Source organism: Argentina silus (genome assembly GCF_951799395.1).
Source record: "Argentina silus genome assembly, chromosome: 1".
NCBI lineage: Eukaryota > Metazoa > Chordata > Actinopteri > Argentiniformes > Argentinidae > Argentina > Argentina silus.
The window spans coordinates 9,715,490-9,737,762 of NC_139655.1; the positions used below are offsets into that span (position 1 = coordinate 9,715,490).

At 41.5% G+C, this 22,273-nt stretch overlaps 1 protein-coding gene across 1 annotated transcript; it reads left to right on the forward strand.

Moving 5' to 3' along the window:
* Nucleotides 1-222: 222 nt before the first annotated feature.
* Nucleotides 223-22,064, forward strand: esyt2b (extended synaptotagmin-like protein 2b). The gene is made up of 22 exons (XM_083676034.1): nt 223-923; nt 5,500-5,541; nt 6,127-6,261; nt 6,466-6,542; nt 6,745-6,817; nt 7,568-7,657; nt 10,243-10,298; nt 13,807-13,927; nt 14,278-14,454; nt 14,582-14,664; nt 15,173-15,221; nt 15,496-15,585; nt 15,707-15,802; nt 18,524-18,598; nt 18,767-18,853; nt 19,016-19,165; nt 19,318-19,673; nt 19,816-19,911; nt 20,122-20,253; nt 20,534-20,639; nt 20,757-20,806; nt 20,893-22,064. Exons 1-22 carry the CDS (start codon nt 525-527, stop codon nt 20,936-20,938), a joined length of 2,586 nt encoding a protein of 861 aa, XP_083532160.1. The 5' UTR covers nt 223-524; the 3' UTR covers nt 20,939-22,064.
* Nucleotides 22,065-22,273: the final 209 nt, after the last annotated feature.

Sequence of the window (22,273 nt, forward strand, 5' to 3'; positions counted from 1 at the left end):
TGATCATTTAGAAATGTAGTTATAGAGGTATAGCCTAGGCTTGTCTGGTAATTGTTTTCTATGTGCGCGCTCTCTGTGTATCTACAGCTTGTGGACACAGGGTGGCAATTTTGAGCTTCTCTCACCAGTGCCGTTTTTGACCTACAGTTTTCTGAAGGGACAAGACGAAAGAAGGGCATAATGCAAACGTACGCTTAACAGAGAACGTCCGCTTGACGGAGAGTTCAGTAGGCATAGCTGTCGTTGTGGCCAGTGGACTCGCGGTGTGGGCAAGGGTAGGCAATGATTTAGGACAATGCTAAGTTGTTTGACAGTAGGATCATGTTTTCTATAGATTTGATAGCAGCAGAGAGTAAAAACAGCCTATGTACACTATTCCTAGGACAACATTGGCATGGATGCGGGCGAACTAACGTGAGATAATTGTGGGCTTTGATGCCGATAGATTCTGTTTGCGCATCAGTTAAACACATAATAGACTCTCTCGGTCTTAACTCTGAACACCATTGATAGTGGAGCAAGGAATGTCAAGAGACACTATGACGGCTGTACGAGGAGCTCACTCACACAATGCAAGTTCCACTGGGTCAAAGGAGAATGGACAAAACACACCGAGCCCAGTTGAGACCAATACAAAGCTGGTTCCTCCAGCGGACACAAATAACACGTCGGCGTCCTCCGCTGGTGATCTTCCCCAGACATGGATTCAGTTTACTAAGACATTTGTGCTAATTTTCCCCATTTATGTTTTGGGTTACTTTGAATTCAGCTTCAGTTGGCTTTTAATTGGACTTGTGATATTCTTCTGGTGGAGGAAAATCACAGGGGGAAAGAACACCCGACTGAGCAGAGCCTTGGCGTTCTTTGAACAAGAGGAAAGAACTGTCAAGCAAAGTGTGACAACTTCTGATTTGCCACCATGGGTAAGATGCCTTCGACATTATGAGGGTTCATTTAATACCCTGATTATAGGCTATCCAAACAACACTGCTGTCAGTCTCTCTCTTGATTATTCATGGTGAGTAATGACGTGTATTTAAACATGTTTTCCCCAATTACTAGGACATAGTACATGTGAAATATATTTGAGTTTCCAGGAAAATCATCACCTGATGATAAGAAGGAACAATGTTGACCTGTAAAGCTCTGATCACGCAGCTGTCCTCATCAGTGACGTTAGACTAAGCCCCCTCTAAATACAGCTTGGCACAATGGTAAACCGGACACCAGGGTGAGATGGAGACATGCCCAGAGGGCCTGTTATTTTAAGACACACCACCACTGTTGTGTGGTAACAACAATCTGCATAATTATGCCTGGAAGATGCAGCCACTCTACCTGGCTTGTCTGTACAATGTTGATCTTTACTCTGGTTTAGACTACTTTGGATAGTGGCCATGTGTTAAGACAACCACTTAAACTTAGGGATATCTCTTGCTTATCAGACCCAAGTTTACTAAAATCAACTAATCAACTTTGAGATCTTTACTGTGTAAAACCGAGACTTAAACTAAAACCCACTCTTGGGCAATTCCACGGTAACAGAATGACCCTGAGACTCAACTATTTTGGGTTCCATGTAGAACCCTCTGTGAAAAGGGTTCTACATGTTACCTTAAACGGTTCTGCCACAGGGACAGCCGAAGAACCCTTTTAGGTTCTGTCCAGCCTGTACAATAAGTGAAGGGAGCCAATTCAATTTCAGTAATTTCCATTACCGATTTTCTACCTTTTTCTTGTAGATAGTTTTCTTAGATGCTTTTTCATACAGTATGTTTGACCAGAAGTCAAAGCCTTTTGAATAGGTTATCCCTATTCTTATGATGGAAGATGGTTGAGAAATGTATTTCTCACTTAATTTACCAAACATATAGACTCTTACTGTAGCTTTCATTTGACACCCAATTTCATATGCTCTGATTTCACATTTTGGTCCTCATGAGTCCTTTTACACTGAACTGCCCTCTTGTCTCTTCTGCCCTTTCAACTGACAAGGTGAGATGCCAATTTGGTGATGTGGAAAAACATGGGATGTCATGACTAATTTTCACTCTATTTTTAACCCAAATGTTTGGCGTTGTCACACTGTTAAATGTCTTGTGGCTTCTTATACTGTATATGCACAATCTTTTGAAGGGCAGTAGTAACTTTAAGAACAGTTCAGTTCTTGAGGATACATTTTAATTTGTATAGAGGGGATTAAGATATGATTGACTGGTGTATGTAGCTAAATGCCTACTGTTGTACAGTTGATGATGTAGCAAATTAATGAGAAGAAATCAGCTGTCTACCAAGCACTTTAGTATGCAGTCGATATTCATGAAGTTTTTATACACACTATGAACTGTCATTGCATTATATTATGTTTTTGTGAGTAAGTGGGCTCTCTATGCAGTTTTATGAGCTTGGATACTAACTCAGTATACTAACTTAGTTGTGGAAAAAATATTAAATTATAGCCACAATCCATAATTCGAAAAATAAAACGTCAGCCCAGCCACATAAAGCTGAGGATGGGCTTGGAGAAATTATGCAACTTTCATTTGCAGGCATAGACAGAACTCTGGGTGCAGAACTGGGTACAAGATCTGTGACATCAGCATGAGAGTTTTAAACATATTTTATGGGATTGAGGTATTTAAAAGTAATGTTATTCAACAATCAATGGACATAGTATATCATAAAATCATATATCCAAAAAAGGTATGTTCAGAGTGACAGTGTTCCAAGCCTGCTGAGGAAAGTGTTATGAACTTGCTTAAGACAGTTGTATCAAGCTCATGAGATATCTACAGTATAATGTTCTTCAAGAATCATAAAGAATCATAAAATATATCCAAAAATGAATTACGAATTACGGATTGCAGCTTTAAAGATATTTTAACAGGAAAGTATATTCATGATTCTGGCATTTTTAAAATGACAATGTTCCTAGTCTGCAGTTATGAACTAGCTCTAGAGGTCCTGCTGAAGATGACTTCACTAACTCAATTCACTAGTAAATTAAAAGACTGCTGCCTTTCCGAAGAGGGAGCCAGCAACAATACAGTATCTGATTGTTTTGTCTTCATCATAGTACACTATCATCTGAGAGTCACTACTGCTGTGCTGAGCTGTGCAGAATTGTGCTGGGCTGTATCCTGTTTGACAGGCTGGGCTGTATCCTGTTTGACAGCTAACCCTAACCCCATGAACACTGTTTTGGCACTGTCATCTGGTCACTCAAACTGAGACATTGAAACGTAGGACCTGGCATTTCTGAGGAGGAGGAAGTGTCTGAATCAAGGATCCATAGTAGGATGCCCTCTCCTGCCTCATTCTGTGTGAAAAAGACCAGTTCAATTAACATGTTAGTTAGATTGAACTCTTGGCCACCTCCTTACCCTATGACTGTGCCACCAAGAAGCAAACAATGAGCAACTGTGTTTCTCTAAAATAAGATTCTTGTTCTTAGTACCACCCGTACACTGCTATTGTAAGCCTCAGCAGCATCATTAGCCTACTCAACACCAGTGTTGGGAGTAATGAGTTACAAGTAACGTTATAATATATTACTTTTATGAGTAACAGAGTAATATATTGAGTTACTGTGTTCAAATATTGTAATAGTATTAGAGTTCCTTTTTCAAATGACGCATCAGTTACTTTCAGAATCATATCTCTACCGGCGTGTAATATACTGTATATATATCTTCTTTTTTTTATTTTTAAAAAAAAAGCCTTGTACTAAAGGAAAGTACTTAATGAAAATCTACACCTTCGCCCATTTGATAATGTACAGCTAGTACTGAATGGACAGCATAAACAAAAGACATAAAACAATGCAGTCACCCAAGTATTCAGTACAGTATGCAAGGCCCCCCTCAGCCTTGTAATTTGCTCTAATTGTAAGTTAAGATTGGACTCTATCCTTTTCTTAAAAGTCACTAGAAAACAGCATTTAAAAGCAACACAAAAAAAATCATCCCAGATGGCATACCCCAGGACCCCTCTAGCAAAATGTGTCTCCCCTCATGTCCATCTGACTCCTACGCCCTTCGTGCAGCAGAACCCCATAGTTCACCTCATGCATATGTAGGTTATCTAAGGAAAATAGGTTATATTTTGGTGTCAAGCACAATTTCTGTCGATCTATAACTGTTTATCTTTTGGACAAGCTAGGTGAGTGACTCAGAATCAGAAGCACACAGGCAGAAATATTCTGCACTGTCATATTCTAAATGGTGCCGACTGCTCTAGCTTGTTTTGGTGGGAAAATAAATCTAGTCTGAGTCATTTACTGCTTACTGCTGCCTACTCTGTGAGAAGAGATCCTGCAGCTTATTTCAGGGATTCAAGTAGTTTCTCAAGGTAATGCAATGGAGAGAAACATCATGTGCTTTAGAATATCTTCTCTTTGAGGGTATAGGGCAAGGGCATGTTAACAGCATATATGTATTACCTTTTTATTTAAAGTTTCTCTATTACTGCACATGTGCAATGCTTAGTATTAGCATTAACATTCAGCTCTCATACTATAAGAAAAGCTCTCCCATTCAATTCACTAAGATTAACAGTAGAAGGCCTACTGCTGTATGTAGTCATTTCATTTCCCATTTCTTTTGTGAAGGGTAACTATAGCTAGTCTCTTGATACTTCCTTAGACATCACTCATAATTCAAAGAGCTTCACCATTCTATCCGTTTAGTAAACTGTGCATTTACGACTAGTATTCCTTACCCATGTTTTGTGTGAATGTGTCGGTTTATGTGTCAGGTTATGGAAGCTCTGTCAATGTGAGTGTTCACACTTAGGCTTTGCAGGTTGTGAAAAAGCTTGGGCTGAATCTGTCGGACCCAGTGGCAGTTCAAATATACTCCCTTCCTCCCACTCCTCTCACTGTCCGAAGCTGTGCTGTCACAGTAGTGCTAGATCAGCACCTCTCTCTCTCGCATTAGCATTAGTGCTGCCTCCTGTTGCTGTCGCAGGCGATGTCATCTCTACAGCTTCATCGCCTGGACTACTGCTGCCAATGAATTAACAAAATTACAGTGCACTTTAATTTCCATGTGTAAAGAAAGGGTGTGGCAACCTCCTTAGAAAAGTTCTGTTTCTAGACTACAGTATAAAGAATATGAGGGCTGCTGTTGTTATTTATTAATGTGTGTGTGTGTGTGTGTGTGTGTGTGTGTGTGTGTGTGTGTGTGTGTGTGTGTGTGTGTAAGAGAGAGAGAGGGAGAGCGAGAGATTATGTGCCTGTGTGTACTGTACATGTATGCATGTGCATGTAAGTGGGCTGTGTGGGCAGTGTACAATATATGCCCAGGACTTTACTCTCTCTATGGTTAGCTTGGGTGTGTTGTGCTAAGATAATGTACTGTGAAGGCCTGGAGGTGTTCAGGCACTGTGGGCTGCCAGTTTGACACCTGCTATTTCAATGTGACAAAAAAAACGTTAAAAGAGCATGCATACAGTGTTGGTACACACACCCTCTGATGTATTGTGTTTGTTTTATTTTAGGTCCACTTCCCTGATGTAGAAAGAGTTGAGTGGATAAACAAGGTAAACTAAACTGTTAGAAGCATTATTTTTGCTTTATGACATCACAGCAATAAATGGGTTGGTATGTGGAGCCTCTCTCTCTCTCTCTCTCTTTCCCCCCCTCTCTCTCTCCCATCCCCCTTCCTTCCAGAGCTATAGATGTACAGTGGACACTTACTGTATGTACACTGTAGCACGTTTAGCCAAAGCACTGTTCTATTTTTGCAGCACACTGTATGCATGAATCAGAATGCCAATCACATTCAAGTCTCCCTATAGTAATGACCTGTGCTCTTAAGTTTGAAATATGTATCTATACACATTACTATTACCAACAGTGCAACATAAAACACATAACGATTACAAATTAATCTGTGAGTTTCCTAGTATATGAGAAAGATTTAGTTGATGAGGTGGATGATTGAAATGTTTACACATCACTTTGACGTTGGGGTGTTCTTGAGGAATTGATCCAGTTAGTTTAGCTCATCTTCCTCACTTTGCTAGCTTCTTGCCTCTCTGTGATGACGTACTGTATGCTTGTCAGACTAACCCGCTTGTCAGAGTAACCCCAACCCGCTGATACCTTCTCCTCTGGTCACGCAGACTGTGAGACAGATGTGGCCCTACATCTGCCAGTTTGTGGAGAAGCTGTTCCACGATACCATAGAGCCAGCGGTGAAGGCATCCAACGCCCACCTCAGCACCTTTTGCTTCAGCAAGATCGACATGGGGGACAAGGTTAGAGATCACCTCTTAGGTTCCCTACTATGTAAAAGTAATCTCATGTCATAAAGGTGTTTTCAGCCATTCAGAATGGTAAAGTTTGTGACCAAATAGACTCCAAGCATGAGTTGTAGTGACAGCTGGTGGATGGGTGTTTCTTAAATAGAAGCTAAGGCCAGTAGTGCTGTGGTGATGTAATCTCTCATGTTTTTTGTTTAGCCTTTGAGGGTCAATGGGGTCAAGGTTTACACAGAGAATATGGACAAGCGTCAGATCATCATGGACCTACAGATCAGGTGACCTGACCAGCTATATATGGACCAGCTCTGTTTTTAGCCTGAGGCTGGTCATAGAATGTACTTCACTACAGTGTGTGTATGGCCAGCAGTTTTTCCCAAACATGTGATCAGGCTAGGAAAAACTCTGGGCCCTACCCTCTTATAGCTTAGACGTTATTAATGGGATATTTGATGATGCTGACAGTTGTTTATTTTCCAGTTTTGTTGGGAACACTGAAATTGATGTTGACATCAAAAGATACTACTGTAAAGCTGGTATTAAGAGCATACAGGTAATGTAGACATTCTTCTTTATTTCCTGTCTTGTATCCAAACATATATCCACGTATTGACTACTTAGACTCACTCAATGTGCAGTAAAATACCTGGGAGTTTATCCAGGCATCAATAGCAATAGCAATATTTCTGTAATGGCTCCTCTGATCCGTTATGTGATGCTGAGAGCTTGTTCGGTTTCCCTCCAAACAAATGTTATCCATTTATCTGTACAAATGGCAGGGATGCTGCTCCTTGTTGTCTATGCTCTCTCTCTATTAAAATACAATTTGGTCTTGGAATCTGCAACTAATCAAATCAAACGTTATTTATAGCACATTTCATACCAATTGCAATACAATGTGCTTCACAGGAAAAGTTAATAAAAACAGAGAGAGAAAATATGGAGGATAAAAAAGTTATATGCGAGTCATGAAATTGTTGTTTCACGTCCCTATTTTATTATTTTCAACACATTGACAACCTGTCTGCTTTATATAGGTGTTATTAGGTCTGTACTGTATTTTTTTAGGATGTAGAAGATGACATACACCAGACCTATTAAGTTGGCCTGATAGTAATGACAGTTGTAGCCAACCAGCTCTGGAATGTTCCATCTCATAGAATGAGATTATGAGCACTATTACAAGGGCCTGAAGAGTGTTCGTTCCCTGATATTGAAAGCTCTCTTAACAATGTATGCGTATCTGTGTGTATCAGTGTGAGCGAGTATGTTTATCTAAATATGCTCTTTGTGTCTTCCACAGCTCCATGGAGTGTTGAGAGTGGTCATGGAGCCATTGCTGGGTGACATGCCCCTTGTCGGAGCGCTGTCTTTGTTCTTCCTCAAGAAACCTGTGAGTCCTTGCCCTTTTTACTGGTTTCTCTAACAGTTTTTATGAAGCGAATTTCAAACATAATATATAGAATATATGGCATTTAGCTGATGCTTTTATCCAAAGCGACTTACATTGCAGTGAGTGCATACATTTTTCAGTATACAGTATATGGTCCCAGACCACTTTCAATGGTAGTTTTCCTGCAGGCCAGTTGTTTTTACAGTCCATATTTTATCATTGTCTTCCTTCCCCCTAGTACAGAACCTCCAGTTCCCAGTCCTGCCTAAACATTTGGCCGATTTAAGTAAGATATGACTTCCCAGTGGAGATCCCTGAGCCTTAAATAGCTCCAGATCAGGCTAGCCCTACTTCGGTGCATTTTTTTTCAGTGCCTCTGCCTACGCCAGAGTCAGTAAAGAGATAGGAGGCAGGTGGAGCGTGAAGTAGTGTAGCTAGTCAGTAAATCACAGTGTTGTTACATGGGACATAGTTAACGATACTACATCTGAAGGTAATTCATCTGCATACAGACCACAGACTCTGCATCAGCAGCTGTCTCTGTGGCCTTGTGGCCTAGTACATTTCCTCCTGGTCCTGGAAAAAACTCATTATATTTTTATGGGAGAAGGGGGGAGAGAGGAACATTTTTTTCAGTATCTGCCCCAGAATGCATCACAGTGAAGGGAACTTCACATTCTCAGCCTCCATACTTTGCCCCCCTCTTCTTCCTTAAATGGCCAGATGCTGTGTGCCAAATGAAAGGAAAACCATTTTAAATGCACTGTTGAACAAGAGACCATATTTGGTGAAGCCCCTGTGTGTTGTTTAGTCAGAGAGAAGCAATGCTGTGTACTGTAGATGCCCTTTAGCAGCCACTCTTTAGCTGGACACTTATACAGTGGTCCAATACATATCCATTATTCAGGATATGGAATGCTGATTATGCATTAATGCAGAGGCTTGAATGTAGAAAATGTCGGACTTCACTTTTGTTGGGGCGCTTAGTGGCGAAGCGACCCTCGACATATCTTGCATGTCATCCCTCCTCTCTCTCACCCATCCTTCCTGTCAATCTCTACTGTCTCTATAAGGCAGAAATGCCCTAAAAACATATTTAAAACAAAGACTTCACTTTTGTTTGTGCAATTATACTTACAGATAGCAGCTGTTCCAATCTAACCAACATTGTGTTCATGGTCTCATTGGACCATCCTCTATTTTGCATTTGTTACACTTTGTGAAGATGCTTTAATTGCTTCCCCATCCCTGGCTCCTTCAACTTTGATAGCCCTGCAGTGTGCCATCCTGTCCCTGCTGCACTGTAGGTCTGCTGCAGTGTGAGCAATAGTGAGAGAGAGAGGGAGGCTGTAAAATAAACGCATTGAAATCGATTCCCTGGGCTGAGACTAGAGACACATGAAAGCTGCGACTTGCATTGAGAAAAAGGATCTGTCAGCTTAGGAGTTTTCCCTCTCACAGCTGATGTTAACTTCTCCTGGCTTTGCACTTCTTAGCGGTCTCTCGGGTTTTAGATTTCTCTTCTGGCAAACTTGCAGTGTACACAATTTGACAACGCACCTTTCTTTATGCAATGTTAAAATGTCCCTATCAATTCACACCCACAGTACCTTTTGTTTGGAAACACTCTATAGAAAAACCTACAGTCCCTGACCTAATTATGTCCTGGGTACTGATAGGGTTTAGAAGGATTGTTTTGTTATAAATGTTTTAGCAACCCTAACCAGGATCTCAGGTCTATGTGAGCTGGCTATGACTCACTGACAAGGGTGTGTGTCATGGCTGGATAAAAGGGGGGGTACAAAGGCAAATAAAAGCAGGACAAATCCGAGGTAAAACTACAGGTAATAAGATATTTGAGACGATACAGTACACAACTTTGTCTCAAGTGGTCAGCAGGATATTTTAGAAAATGCAGTGCAACTGAAGGCAAGCTAATAGTTTGGACATTTGTTTCTCCTTGTCAGAGTTCCTTCTTGTGTCGTTATTTATGAAGAGCTTTGTTCCTAACTGTAATTACAACTCTGGGACTAAACAGCTATAAAGTTAAGTGTTTGAATCAATTGAGGTAATTGATTTGATCTCCCACCTTATTACTGATCAGCTTCCCTTTCTGTGTTTGAACAAGGAGGCCATTTAAAGGTAGACTCTGGGATATGACATCACGCCCCTGAAAACAGAGCAACTTTCATCAAATATATTGTATTGAACAAGAGCGAACGAGAGCGTCCACTCGCCCATTCACTTTCACTTTCTTTCTTTTCACGTTCCTCGGTTTCTTCTTTTTTGGTTCCATTACACCCGAAAACTAGCTTTAAGTAAACAGCTGCCTGCATGTGAACAAAATATATTTTATTTATACCGGAGACACTCACATCTGCACAGCAAAACCTTTGAGGCATGAGCTCTGTCACAACATTCTCCATTTTTTAGTCTGTTACTTTTCTTTAAAAGTCTCTGGCAGCGTCACCCTGCTCGTTTTTGCTATGACATCATATCCCAGAGTCTACCTTTGTCCCATTAATTTAACTTAGCAGTATGTTCTTTCTAATTGACTGGTAATCCTTGTCTTTGTTTTCTTGTAGCTATTGGACATCAACTGGACAGGCCTCACCAATATACTAGACATTCCTGGGCTCAAGTAAGCAGACCAAACCTAGCTGGTCAGGACAAGCTTTCACTACTTTCAGGTGTAATTAGTAACACTTGGCAGGTTGTCCAGGGAGTATTTACCTCCAGGGGTGTGTCATCGTGGTGTGTGTGATGGGAGGACTTTCAAAGAACTTTCAGCAGGAGGAGACTTGCATACTTAAGCTACTGTGAACATCAACCCACGGCTGTTAGGCTTTCAGTCAATTAAACACTGAATCTCAACACAGGCCTGCAACCTGCAGGACTGGACTAGAATAAAAAGACACAGCTCAAACTCTATCTCAACTCTGTGTGTTCAATTTTCTAAATTAGGCCTCAACAAACACTCAGTGGGGTTGAAAGCTGAAAGACCCGACATCCAAAAAACCTTCAATGATGAAATGACCGTGAGGGGACCTGGGGAATTTCAAAATACTCATTTGAATTAAAGTGCATTGTCTGGTATGGTCTTTTAGCAACTGTGTAGCCAGTGCTGTGTTATGGTAGAATACAGAGGAGTCACAGCTGGAGTCCATTTCATTTCATTCAGCTGTTTTGTGAAGGAGAGAGCTCCTCATCCACCCAATGCTCTCTTAGTCATGTGAAGAGAGGGAGTGTGCGTGAGTCTTATTTGAATATTTCTGGTTCAGTGAGTCACATTAGACACTCAAACCATGTATGGGAAGACCCCTCCCCCCACAGTAGATAATTGTTATGCTTTAATCCATTATGTCTAATAATGTCCTCAAGCCATTCACAGAGTAGATACACTCCGACATCTCTACAGATCCAGACATAGTACTGTCTAATAGTTTAAATGTTATCTTAGTGTCTATTATATGATTGTGATTGGGGTTTGTAGTGCTCATAATTACAGCAATGCATTTTAGCCATGTGGAAAAAGCTCCTGCTGTGGAAAAACATGCCTAATAAAAATTTCAGGATACAGCTGCTCTCATCCACGGTCTATTTAGACACGGGTGTACTGTTGACACTTACAAAGCTCAGTGACGAAATTGTCCCCCTGCTTCTCCAGAGGACACACACCAGCCCCCCCCTCACTCCCCTCCCCCCACAGCCAGCTCTCTAGAGAGATGTAATCGATCTGGGCAGTCAGAACACTGTGGCTCTGTGTGTGAAGGCTCACATGCAAGGGTTGGGGGTGGGGGTGTGCGTTTGGGGGCATGCCTCTGGGTGGAGAGTGTTGGACAGGCCCGGGCAGAGAAATGACAGTCAGAGTTTCAGCCTCCCTAACATCAGGGGACAGACAGTGCCAGCTGCATACTGGAGGGGCGGAGCCTGAATCACAGAGTAAATAAAACCACACCCATCCCTCCCATCACATTGACATAAGTATTCCCATGCCCAGAGAACCATTCTAGGTTCCACATCATATTCCACATACACTACAGTACTGGACCGGTTGTTTGTCAATCTCCCTCTCTCTTCCCCTCAGAGTTATGAGACAGAGGTTGTCTGACAGCTGGCGTGTGTTTATGTGTGTTGTATGGTGGTGTTTTGTTGTGAGGACGAACTACCTCTGTGTCTCACTGCAAGGTCGGGGGCGAGGAGAGGGAGGGGGGATGACAATAACAGCTGATGCCGCAGGAATCCCTTTACACCCCCTGTGCTGCACTGTGTACACAGTTACAGACCCCACGTGATCAAGCCCACACTAAAGAGGAATAGTGTTCCCTTTAATGCGTCTTTTAATCTGCTGAGAGACAAGTGCTCTCTATCTCCGCTTGCTCAGGAGAACCATTAATATGGTACTTGTGCAGCTGCGTTTCTATGAGAGAAAGAAAGTTATGTGTGGGAATTACAGTGTGCTGTAACGATGTGTATTAATCAACCTGGATATGAATTGATTGTTAAAGGAACCCTCTTGTAGTTGCTGTATTTTGTGTCTAACAGTATTAGACTGAAATATAGCTGAAAGGCTGAAGTAACTGTATTTCATCAGTTGTGCTATTGAATTTCCTTACAAGGCATTATAATCCTCAGCTGTAGGGCTGCAGGGACTCCTTAATGTCACTGCAGAGTGTTGACTCCTCAATGGATCAGAGGGATATTTCGAGGTTTGTTGGCCAACTCCAACAACATGCTTGAACCCATTCCAATGTTCCTACTGCCTTATAAAAAAAATAAAATAAGATAAAATGTTCCTTTTGTACAGTACTTAAAAAAAATAAAATTTGTTAGGGCTCAAAGCTATTCCGAATCAAAAAGGTCAAACTATTAACGAAAGGTGAGTATCGGATCCCATCTCTGACCAAACTTGGAAGTTGAGCTCCTTAAAGTGTATTTCACTTGCTCCAATTGCAGAAATTACATGAAATCCCTCAACCAGGAGGTGGAAGAGGGAGGATTAGGACATTTCCAATGCAGTAAAATGTGTCTGCGCACTATGAGAGTGGCAAAGGCAATCTACCTTATTTTTGTTGAGACTGGAAAGATCAGATGGTATCCCAAAAATAGCTATCAGTGGACAGGAGGCCAACGGGACATCGAGATCTCTTTACATGGTATCAAAAAAGATACTAATTTAGTCCATGACAGGTATAAAACATATGAGTATGGTCAGCGGGAGAAAAAGAGCACCTGTCACATGTCATTTGTGTCTGGAAACGTGATGGAAACATGATCGCCTCTAACATAGAGTTTGGTGGTGATTGAGGGAAGGATGGGAAGTGCGAACGAACACAATTGCGAGCTTGAAAATATCTGAATAAACTAGACTGAGGAAGATTAAACTTAGCATCTAGGTCATCAAAATTGGCAAAGGTCTTATCCAAAAACAAATCAGAAAAGCTTCCAAGACCCCTTTCTTTCCACAGAGCAAACGCAGGATCAAGGGTAGAAGGCAAAAATATATGATTGTTGCAAACGGGGCTCTGTAATGAGGTGGCAGGGAGTTTAAAGTGTTGTCTGAATTGCCTCCATATCCTAAGAGTAGACAGTACTATGGGATTGTCAGTGTACCTAGAGGGACAAGAGGATAAAGGATCAGGCCAAGAAGGGATGAGGAGCGGCAAGAGTGAACCTCCATCATACACCAATCAATATTCGGGGAATTACACCAATGGTTAACCTGAATATTGGCTGCCCAAAAGTAAAACAATAAGTTAGGTAGTGCTAGCCCACCGTCTTGTTTGCATCTCTGTAGAATTACCTTCCATACTCTAGGAGTCTTGCCTCTAGGAGTCTTGATTTAGGTAGGAGAATTGGAAGAGATTGAAAAAGAAACAAAAACCTGAGTAAAACATTTATCTTAATAGATTGAATTCTACCCATTAGAGAGAGAGGTAAAATTGGTTTCTTCTTCTTGCGGGGAATCTGCAGATTGTTGCGCAATGGAATAAAATAATCCAAATTAGTTGGGACAGACACAAAACAGTCTTTCCCCTATATTGTACAACCAGAAATCAATTTTTGTACAGTACTTAACCAAGATTACGGCTCAATATTTATAACCCAAGGTCGTGCTGACCGTGTGTGTTTTTTTTTCTTTTTCTCAGCGGCTTCTCTGACAATCTGATTCAGGACGTCATCTACAGCTACCTGGTGTTGCCCAACCGAATCACCATTCCACTGGTGGGCGATGTTGAACTGGCTCAGCTGCGCTTCCCTATGCCAAAGGTAGCGTATTGCTGCTATTTCCCTACAACATATTATTACTACTGTAGGTCATATTTCCACTGATAAACATTCCTGCATAACAGTAGGATGCCTTGGCGTTTTACACACCACATATTATGTTACAGTACATGTTATTGGTATATGATTTCTCCCTTGGTTGTGCTGCGTTTGTTATCACTGACTGTTGTTGTGGTTGTGGTTGTTGTTGTGGCTCCTGTCATGTCCTATCTGGTCTCTCTGCTCTGGCTTGGTCTGGAAGTGTCACTGGCTGCTATTCGAGAACTGTCGAGAACTGTCGAGAACTGTCGAGAACTATCCCTGTCCTGAAGTGTCCCTCTGTGTGTCACCAGGGAGTCCTGAGGATTCACTTCCTGGAGGCACAGCATCTGGAGGGGAAGGATAAATTCCTGGGGGGGCTGATCAAAGGGAAGTCGGACCCCTACGGCGTCCTTCAGATCGGCAACCAGCTCTTCCAGAGCAAGACGGTCAAGGAGAGCCTCCACCCAAAATGGAATGAAGTTTATGAGGTGAAGAAATTCTTACTCACTCTTGACTCTCTTGCTATGCGCCCCCACTTTGTTTTTACTGTTATTTTATAACACCTTGATCAATGTTAGATGTGAACCATCTGAACCATGCTCATGTCATTGCCAGGCACTGGTGTACGAGCACTCAGGCCAGCACCTGGAGATTGAATTATTTGACGAGGACCCAGACAAAGATGATTTTCTGGGGAGGTAAGCTCAGCTCATATCCTGTCTTCTTCTTATCACCACCAGACATGGTGTGAAGGTTTATTAGTCCTCTGCAATATGAGCTGTCATACCCAATAACAAAACCCCATACAATAGCTATGACCCAGACAGAGTCTATGACTGTAGCCCAGAACACTTTCACAGACCTGTCACTCATCTCCTTATCATAAGACAAACATCCCCCTGTGTGTATCCTAGTGAGTGGTGCCTTTTAAAAAACAAAAGAGACTGATGAATTAGTATCTGTGATATGATCAGTGTTCAACAGTCACATTAGTGGTTTGATCAGTTCAAGCCCTGCTTGGGCCTCATCCCAGGGGGAAGGTTAATGTGCTTGTCTCCTGTCCTGTAGTGCAACACCCATTCAGGTCCTGGCTGGAGCTGAATGCAAACACACAGCATCAGAGAATCAATTTGGCTTCTTCTGTTGATATAAATCAGGGATTTTCCCTTTCTGCTGATTCTCATCACAATCTTGGTTTAATTGCAGCCTGATGATCGATATGACAGAGCTTCACAAAGAGCAGAAGGTCGACGAGGTAAAATGAGTAAATCTACACTAGCCATTATGTGTGTTTGTGTTTTTAGGAAGGCTTTGGAGTAATGAAACTTCAGCTTAGAAAGAGAAGCAAGGGAATTGTCCTCAGTTCAGTGGTTAGACTGATTTATAGATTTGACATATTCTTCTTATTCTTTTTGCCTGCTTAAAGACATCTTGTTGTCCATCACTACTACATATTGCTACCTACTGTAGCATGTTTTGTGGATCCAACTTGTGTACTTTATTAAGATTTGAGTCATCTGTCATTCTAGTGGTTTGACCTGGAAGAAGTGTCCACTGGGAAACTACACTTAAAACTGGAGTGGCTCTCTCTGCTCTCCACTCCTGAAAAGATGGACCAGGTACAGTATTACAGGCCCTTCCCTCTGTCATGTCAGGTGAGGGGTATAACTGAGTACAATGTTACTCACTTCTCCCTGGTCTCGATGGTGACTAACCATGGTCTCTCTCCTGTCCAATAAGGTGTTGAGGAGTGTCCGTGCAGATAGAAGCCTGGCCAATGATGGGCTCTCGTCTGCTCTGCTGGTGGTGTACCTGGACTCAGCCAAGAACCTGCCAGTGAGTAGAGCTGACAGGACAGCTCAGTCAAGGAGGAGCTGGGGTTGGAAATAGTTTGCTCGGGGTGGGAGTAAGCTGATTGCTGTATTGCCATAAGGAGGCATCTTTACATAGCTGCAGATGAAAGCACATTGAACTTCTATTGATGACTTAATGCTTTCTTCAATATACTTGATGTGTTTAGACACATACAATTTGCATTATTTTGCTTAATGTTAATGTTAACAAGAAGAAGCCTATGTGATGTGAATAAGGGTGCATAGCTGTGTACTATTGTGACTGCTACTGTAGATATATTTTAATCCACCCATAAGAACAGTCAGCTCAAGGAATGAGTCAAGCTCAATGAGCATTGCCAGGTGTACTTTGCTTTTGTTTGGTCCACATGCTACAGTTTACTGTTCTTACTCCAACCCTGTCTGTCTGGTCGTCCACATGCATAGTGACATGAGCACCTCAATGACTTCATGTGTTTGTTGAAACTCCTTTTTTTCCTCCTCAAAATCTGTCCATCACCACACTTTGACCTTCAGGTAGGAAACCGTAGAAGCTACAGTATGACTAGGGCCAGGATTTTTTCCTGACCAAGAAAAACTGTTCTCTAGGTATATCTTTTAGGGCCCAGAATATTTCCTGGTCAGGGCATGTGGTCAGGAAAACCTCCTGGCCTTACCTATGCAATCTCTGGATCTCAGGCGCAAAACAAGACATCCAACCCGTAGCAGTGTATCTTAGCAGTGTATATCTCTGTTAGCTCCTCTACCTCATGTCTGTCCCCTTTTCTCTCCCTGTTCCTCTCCTCTAAAGAGCGTCTTCACAGGGAGCTTGGGGTGCGGAAACTTAAAAGAGAGGAGAGCTTCTGGCCTAGTCTTTTGTGAAAACAATACCTCACTGTATAGAACATTATTTGTGAGTCGTCCGGTGCTCTGCATCCTAGAATTAGCATTCACAGTGTGTGTCGTGGGGTTGAAACATAACAGAAATCCTGCAGTCTTATACTGTACCAGAAAGCATGTCGATTGACTTTGCTGCATGGTTTCAACTCCTAATAAACAGTAATTTCTAATTAATATATATTAGACTGACTGAATGCTAAGGTACACAGGATAGAGAATAGCGCATCAACCAACTCAAAGGGTCAGCTGGTTTTCAAGAATTATTTATTGAATGTTGTCAGGGATTTTGATTGAGGTGTTGTTAACGCGTGTTACTTGAAGGACGTGTTGATACTGTAGCTGTATTATATTGCTTTGAGTGTCTTCAGAGTTGTTAATTTAGAGCCATTTACTGTATACAGTATTTCTTGCAAAATAATTAAATAGAGTAATATCAGATATCTTATTATTTACGTATCTCTATACAACATCTCTTATTGCAAGTTTCTCTTAACATCTCATTATAGCTTTTCCAAAAAAGAAAAACACTTTTTACTTTAATAAAATCCCCCTCCTTATCATACTACCTTCGCTTTTACACCCCATGGTATCCATTCTTCCATAATCATTGGGCATAGTCTGCACTGTGATTTGATAGCCTTTTGGACATTCATCTTCTTTTCTTTTTTTGTCTCCAAAACCTTTCATCTTCTCTGGGTTGTTTTCATACCACTTCATACAATGTAACCATACTCAGTCACCCCATCTTACTAACTCTGGGTGTGATTTTCTCCTTATCTCCTTTTGGCAAAAAAGAGCAACCTGTTAAATTTGAACCATGGCGTGTTGAAGCAAGTCTCTGTCTTTAAGGCCCTGAAGGTAAAGTAAGAGAGCAGGTTGCATGCACAGATCACGCATAGGCAGCTTATGTGTTCTCTGTCTGTGCCCGTAGAATGTGCTTTCCAGAGTCATGTGATTATTTATTTAACTATTTACGCAAAAAAAAATCACTTATTCCTCAGTTATATGCATGAGGATGGACGTCCACACGCTGTCTGTGCTCCGTTATAGCTATGAGCCTCACTTGATAGATTCTACTCTCTCTTTCTCACAAGTTTCAAATTTCACAAGCCTGTTTGAACCTGTTTGATTACTGTATTATGTATTATTATGATGTTGAAGTACAAGTAAATTTGGTTTATGAAGAAAGAGGGAGGGAGGAGGGTAAAGGGCAGGAGAAATCAAAACCTCTCACTCACCTGGATCATATATTTCAATGTCTGCGCATTGAAATTGTGCTTTTTTGATGTGTATAGAGCCCTCTGGCATAGTCTAATGATTTGTCCCTAATGAAAATTTGACCTTTCCTTTTGTCTTCTCACTAAAAATCTGTTCTGGCATGTAATAGTTGGCCTTGTGACTTTCACAGTCCATGTTTTTCAGAGCTCATATTTCTCATCAAGTTGGTTTCAAATCAGGCTAAAGCACCCTCCGAAGGGATGCACGGTAGTCTGGTAACTCTACACTCATTAATTGTTGTTATGCACTTTGTATCTATGCTATTAAACATCTGTAACCAACACCAAATGTTCTTTGGTTTCAAAGAGGACGCGAGGAGTCGTGTTCCTAATAATACAGAAAAAGCTTAAGCTTGACTGTTTCCTAGCAACTGTGCAAGCAGCCCTTTCTGTCTAAAAGCTTAATGTTCTTCCATTGTAACAGTGATTGTGAATGTCTACTGTGTAATAACTAACTGTTGTTTTAGTTTTATTTTGTTGGAGTCTGGTTCAGTCTGAGATGTTGCCTCGGTAACTCTCATTCAGAGTCACTCTTTTCTTTTTCACAGTCTGGCAAGAAAGGGAGCAGCGATCCCAGTCCCTACGTTCAGTTTACAGTTGATCACAAAACTTTTGCGAGTAAGGTGAGGAACTACTGTAGTAAAGCCGCTGACTATTGAAAATTAAACATGGGAACTGTTCACTTCCCTCCACTGTTGAGTAAATACCACAATGTGGTTATTATAATAACTTATTTCACTCTGGCATAGAGGTTATAGATATAATATATGACCTTTTGTGTATTTTCTCAGACCCGTTTTAAGACCACAGAACCACTTTGGGAGGAGGCGTTCTCCTTTCTCATTCATAACCCCCGGAGACAGGAGCTGGAGGTGGAGGTAATACAGCAGCAGCAGCAGCAGCAGCAGCAGCAGCAGCAGCAGCACATCTTTATTTTCTGCCATTTTGGCCTTGGTGTTGAGGTGTAAATTTAGTGTTAACTGTACCTACTGTATATGTATTTGTATGTGAATGCTGTCGGGTTTACTGTTTATGCCTAGGTGAAGGATGACAAACACAAGTGCACCCTGGGTATTCTAACAGTCCCCCTAAGTGGCCTGCTAGTTGAGGAGGACATGACCCTGACTCAGCAGTTTTCCCTGAGGAACTCTGGGCCCAGCTCCACCCTCAAGCTGAAGATGGCTCTTAAGGTGAGGTTATACTGCAAAGTACAGTTTAGGCCTGCATATTTCTGGAAATGTGTACAGAGAACTTAATAAAAAAATAAAATAAAGATGTTCTTGAGTGCATGTTATAACCTTCCCTGCTCATAAGGTATGTCCTCTGCTCCTCTATGCTGTAGATTCTATGCCTGGAGAAGCAGAGTGGGTCGGACCTGCCCTCCTCTGTTCAGGTGAGGAAAGCCAGCGTGACCAACCCCACAGGCCCCTCCCCGAGGCTTTCCACATCTGAGTCCCCTCTAACCCCGGCCACCCCAACCTCACCACCCCCCATGGAGGCTTCCACCCACAACCTTCAGCACAGGGAGGAGCAGCCATACACATGCAGCCCCATCAGGAGTACTTCCAACCTGAGCACCACCATCTCCAGCTCCCAGAAACACCTGTCCCACAAGGAGTCCACCCCCAGCCTGGCCTCAGATATCTCCCTGCCCTTTGCCACCCTGGAGCTGCAGCAGAGGCTACGCCAGCTGCAGAAGTAAATAATGCCCTGTCACGTTCATGGAAACACACACACACACACACACACACACACACACACAGACACACACACTCAGTAACCTGTGCAAAACTGCTCTAGTCCCTCGAGAGATTAATCACCAGCTGTGTTGGGTTTTCAGTGGCTCTCCTAGTCAGTATCCCTTGGGTGAGGTTCAGCTGACTGTGCGTCACAGCCCCCAGAGGAACAAGCTCATTGTGGTGGTGCACGCCTGCCGGTGAGTAATAACTCTGTGGTGTTTATATGCTCTGGTGCACAACAACACTTAGCTCCTTTTAGATATCATATATGTTTCATTTCTCAATTGTCTTGCCTTGTTTCGAACACTCTTTCTATTCAACAATTTATTAATAATAAATGACAAACTGATGATGATGATCATGTATATGGGACTGACTCCTCTACATTTATTGTCCCCTGTTCTCAGTAACCTCATAGCGTTCACAAAGGATGGATCAGATCCTTTTGTACGGCTCTACCTGCTTCCTGACAAGAGCAGGACAGGACGTAGGAAGACTGGCACGCTGAAGAAGACACTGAACCCTGTCTATGACCAAACGTGAGTTCAGACACCATAGGCTTCCTATTTGACTGTACTCTATGCAGCCATTGTCACAAGCACCTAGAGTGTACCTACCATGAGTACAGGTTATCCTGTCTTAGAGAGCTACACAGGTTTTACAAATACATTTTTCTTCCTCAATTTAAAACAGCAATACTTGATGTTTGTTTACAGTGTTTTTTTATTTAACCTGGAGTGCTTTATAGCTCTGCCATGTCCACTCACCGTAATTTCACATGAACAGAGAAGGAGTCCAAGATTGTGTGTTTGTCTGCAGGTTTGAGTTCAGTGTGTCTATGGTGGAGCTACACAGGAGAACTATGGATGTGGCCGTGAAGAATGGAGGGAGTATACTGTCCAAACACAAAGGACTCCTTGGAAAGGTACCAGTTTGGCACAAAGAAGATGGTATCTTTATACCATATATCTGACATTTTTTTTATTTCTCTCATCATTAAAAGTTGTTATTGTTGTTAAATCAAGCAATGGTACTTTTGTAGGTGCTGGTTGATTTGAGTGGTGAAGATATAGCTAAAGGATGGACACACTGGTAAGTCCCACTTTTGCCTACAATAAATATGTTGCAGATCTCAGTATTGCTCTTCTGATGTCTCAACCCCTCATTTTCTCTTATAGGTACGACCTTACAGAAGATGGTTCACGTAAAACGGTCCAGACATAAAGTGGGACCACAAGAAGACCATACCTTCATAATAATAATACATCATGTCCTGCAGTTTCAACCTTATAGTGACATTCACAGAAACACACATCCCTCTGCTTTCATCATTTATATAAGGGCACCATTTTAATTTTCTTTTAATTCAGTCTGTGTGTCATGTCATGTCAATGCAAAGTCAATGTAAAGCCTGAAGTTGACCATGCTTCTCCTGAATTATCCAAAGTCAAAGAAGTGTCACAAAATTGTCCTGTTGAAAACAAAAAAGTGTTGCCTATCAGAAGATTTAGGTTAATGTGTCAAAGTACATTTACTGCCTTGTTTTCTAAGCTGTCAATATTTATGTATATATGCATAACTGGGCTAGAATTTATTAATTAAGACTTGCAGGGGTTTCTATTGCATTGTTATTTGTTACTATTTCCTTAAAGGAACTTATGTTGAAATCATATTGTGTCACATGGACTCAATATTAATATATCCACCAATGATATAAACACTATTTTCACCAAAGGAACAGATATGGCTACTATGGTAGTTGCAAGCCTAAGCATGTATGATCAGTATTTTTGTTCATATATTTTTTGTCATGCAGTCCCACCACTGAAATGCACATCCTCAAAGGATAAATAGATATACTAGTTATAGGCCTACAGTATATTTTGGGGGATTCAGTGCAATATGTTTGAAGAGGAAGAGGTATATTACAGGGCTGTAATGTGTACATGTACTGTATATATTCTGCGTTGATATACAGGTATATCTAATTAATAAGAGTGTGAGTTTGATTATTGTATTGCATTGTAAAATAATAGAGGAATATTTGAATGATCTTACAGCAGACATATTAGTTATTGGATTATGCTTTTTTAGCAGCATTGTGTGAAGTTTTGTCTTTATTTGTGAAAAACATGACAGAATGTGCCATATTGTGTAAGCCATGCAATTAATACTGTCTCTCATGGAACACCTGACTTCCATACCTATCACATACTGTCAGTAATCTATCCTGTGCCTTATAAAAAACACACTTTCTTCACTCACTGGACAAAAAACATTTTGGCATGACCGAGTTAATTTTCAAATTTGGAATAAGTATCCTAGTGGCTTTTGGTTAATAAAGGGTTAAACTACTTTAAAAAGGTCACTGTTGTCTTTGATGACGAATTGCATTGCCTGTATGAATTGCATGGCCTCTTTGTGCACATAAGGCACCATTGATAATACATATAGGATACACAGAAGCCATAAACAGGGGCACCACGACTCCTGAGTTGTGCCAGAAAGTTGTATGCAGTACTTGGGCACCATCTTGAGGTACTTTCGGCGAAGCTCAGC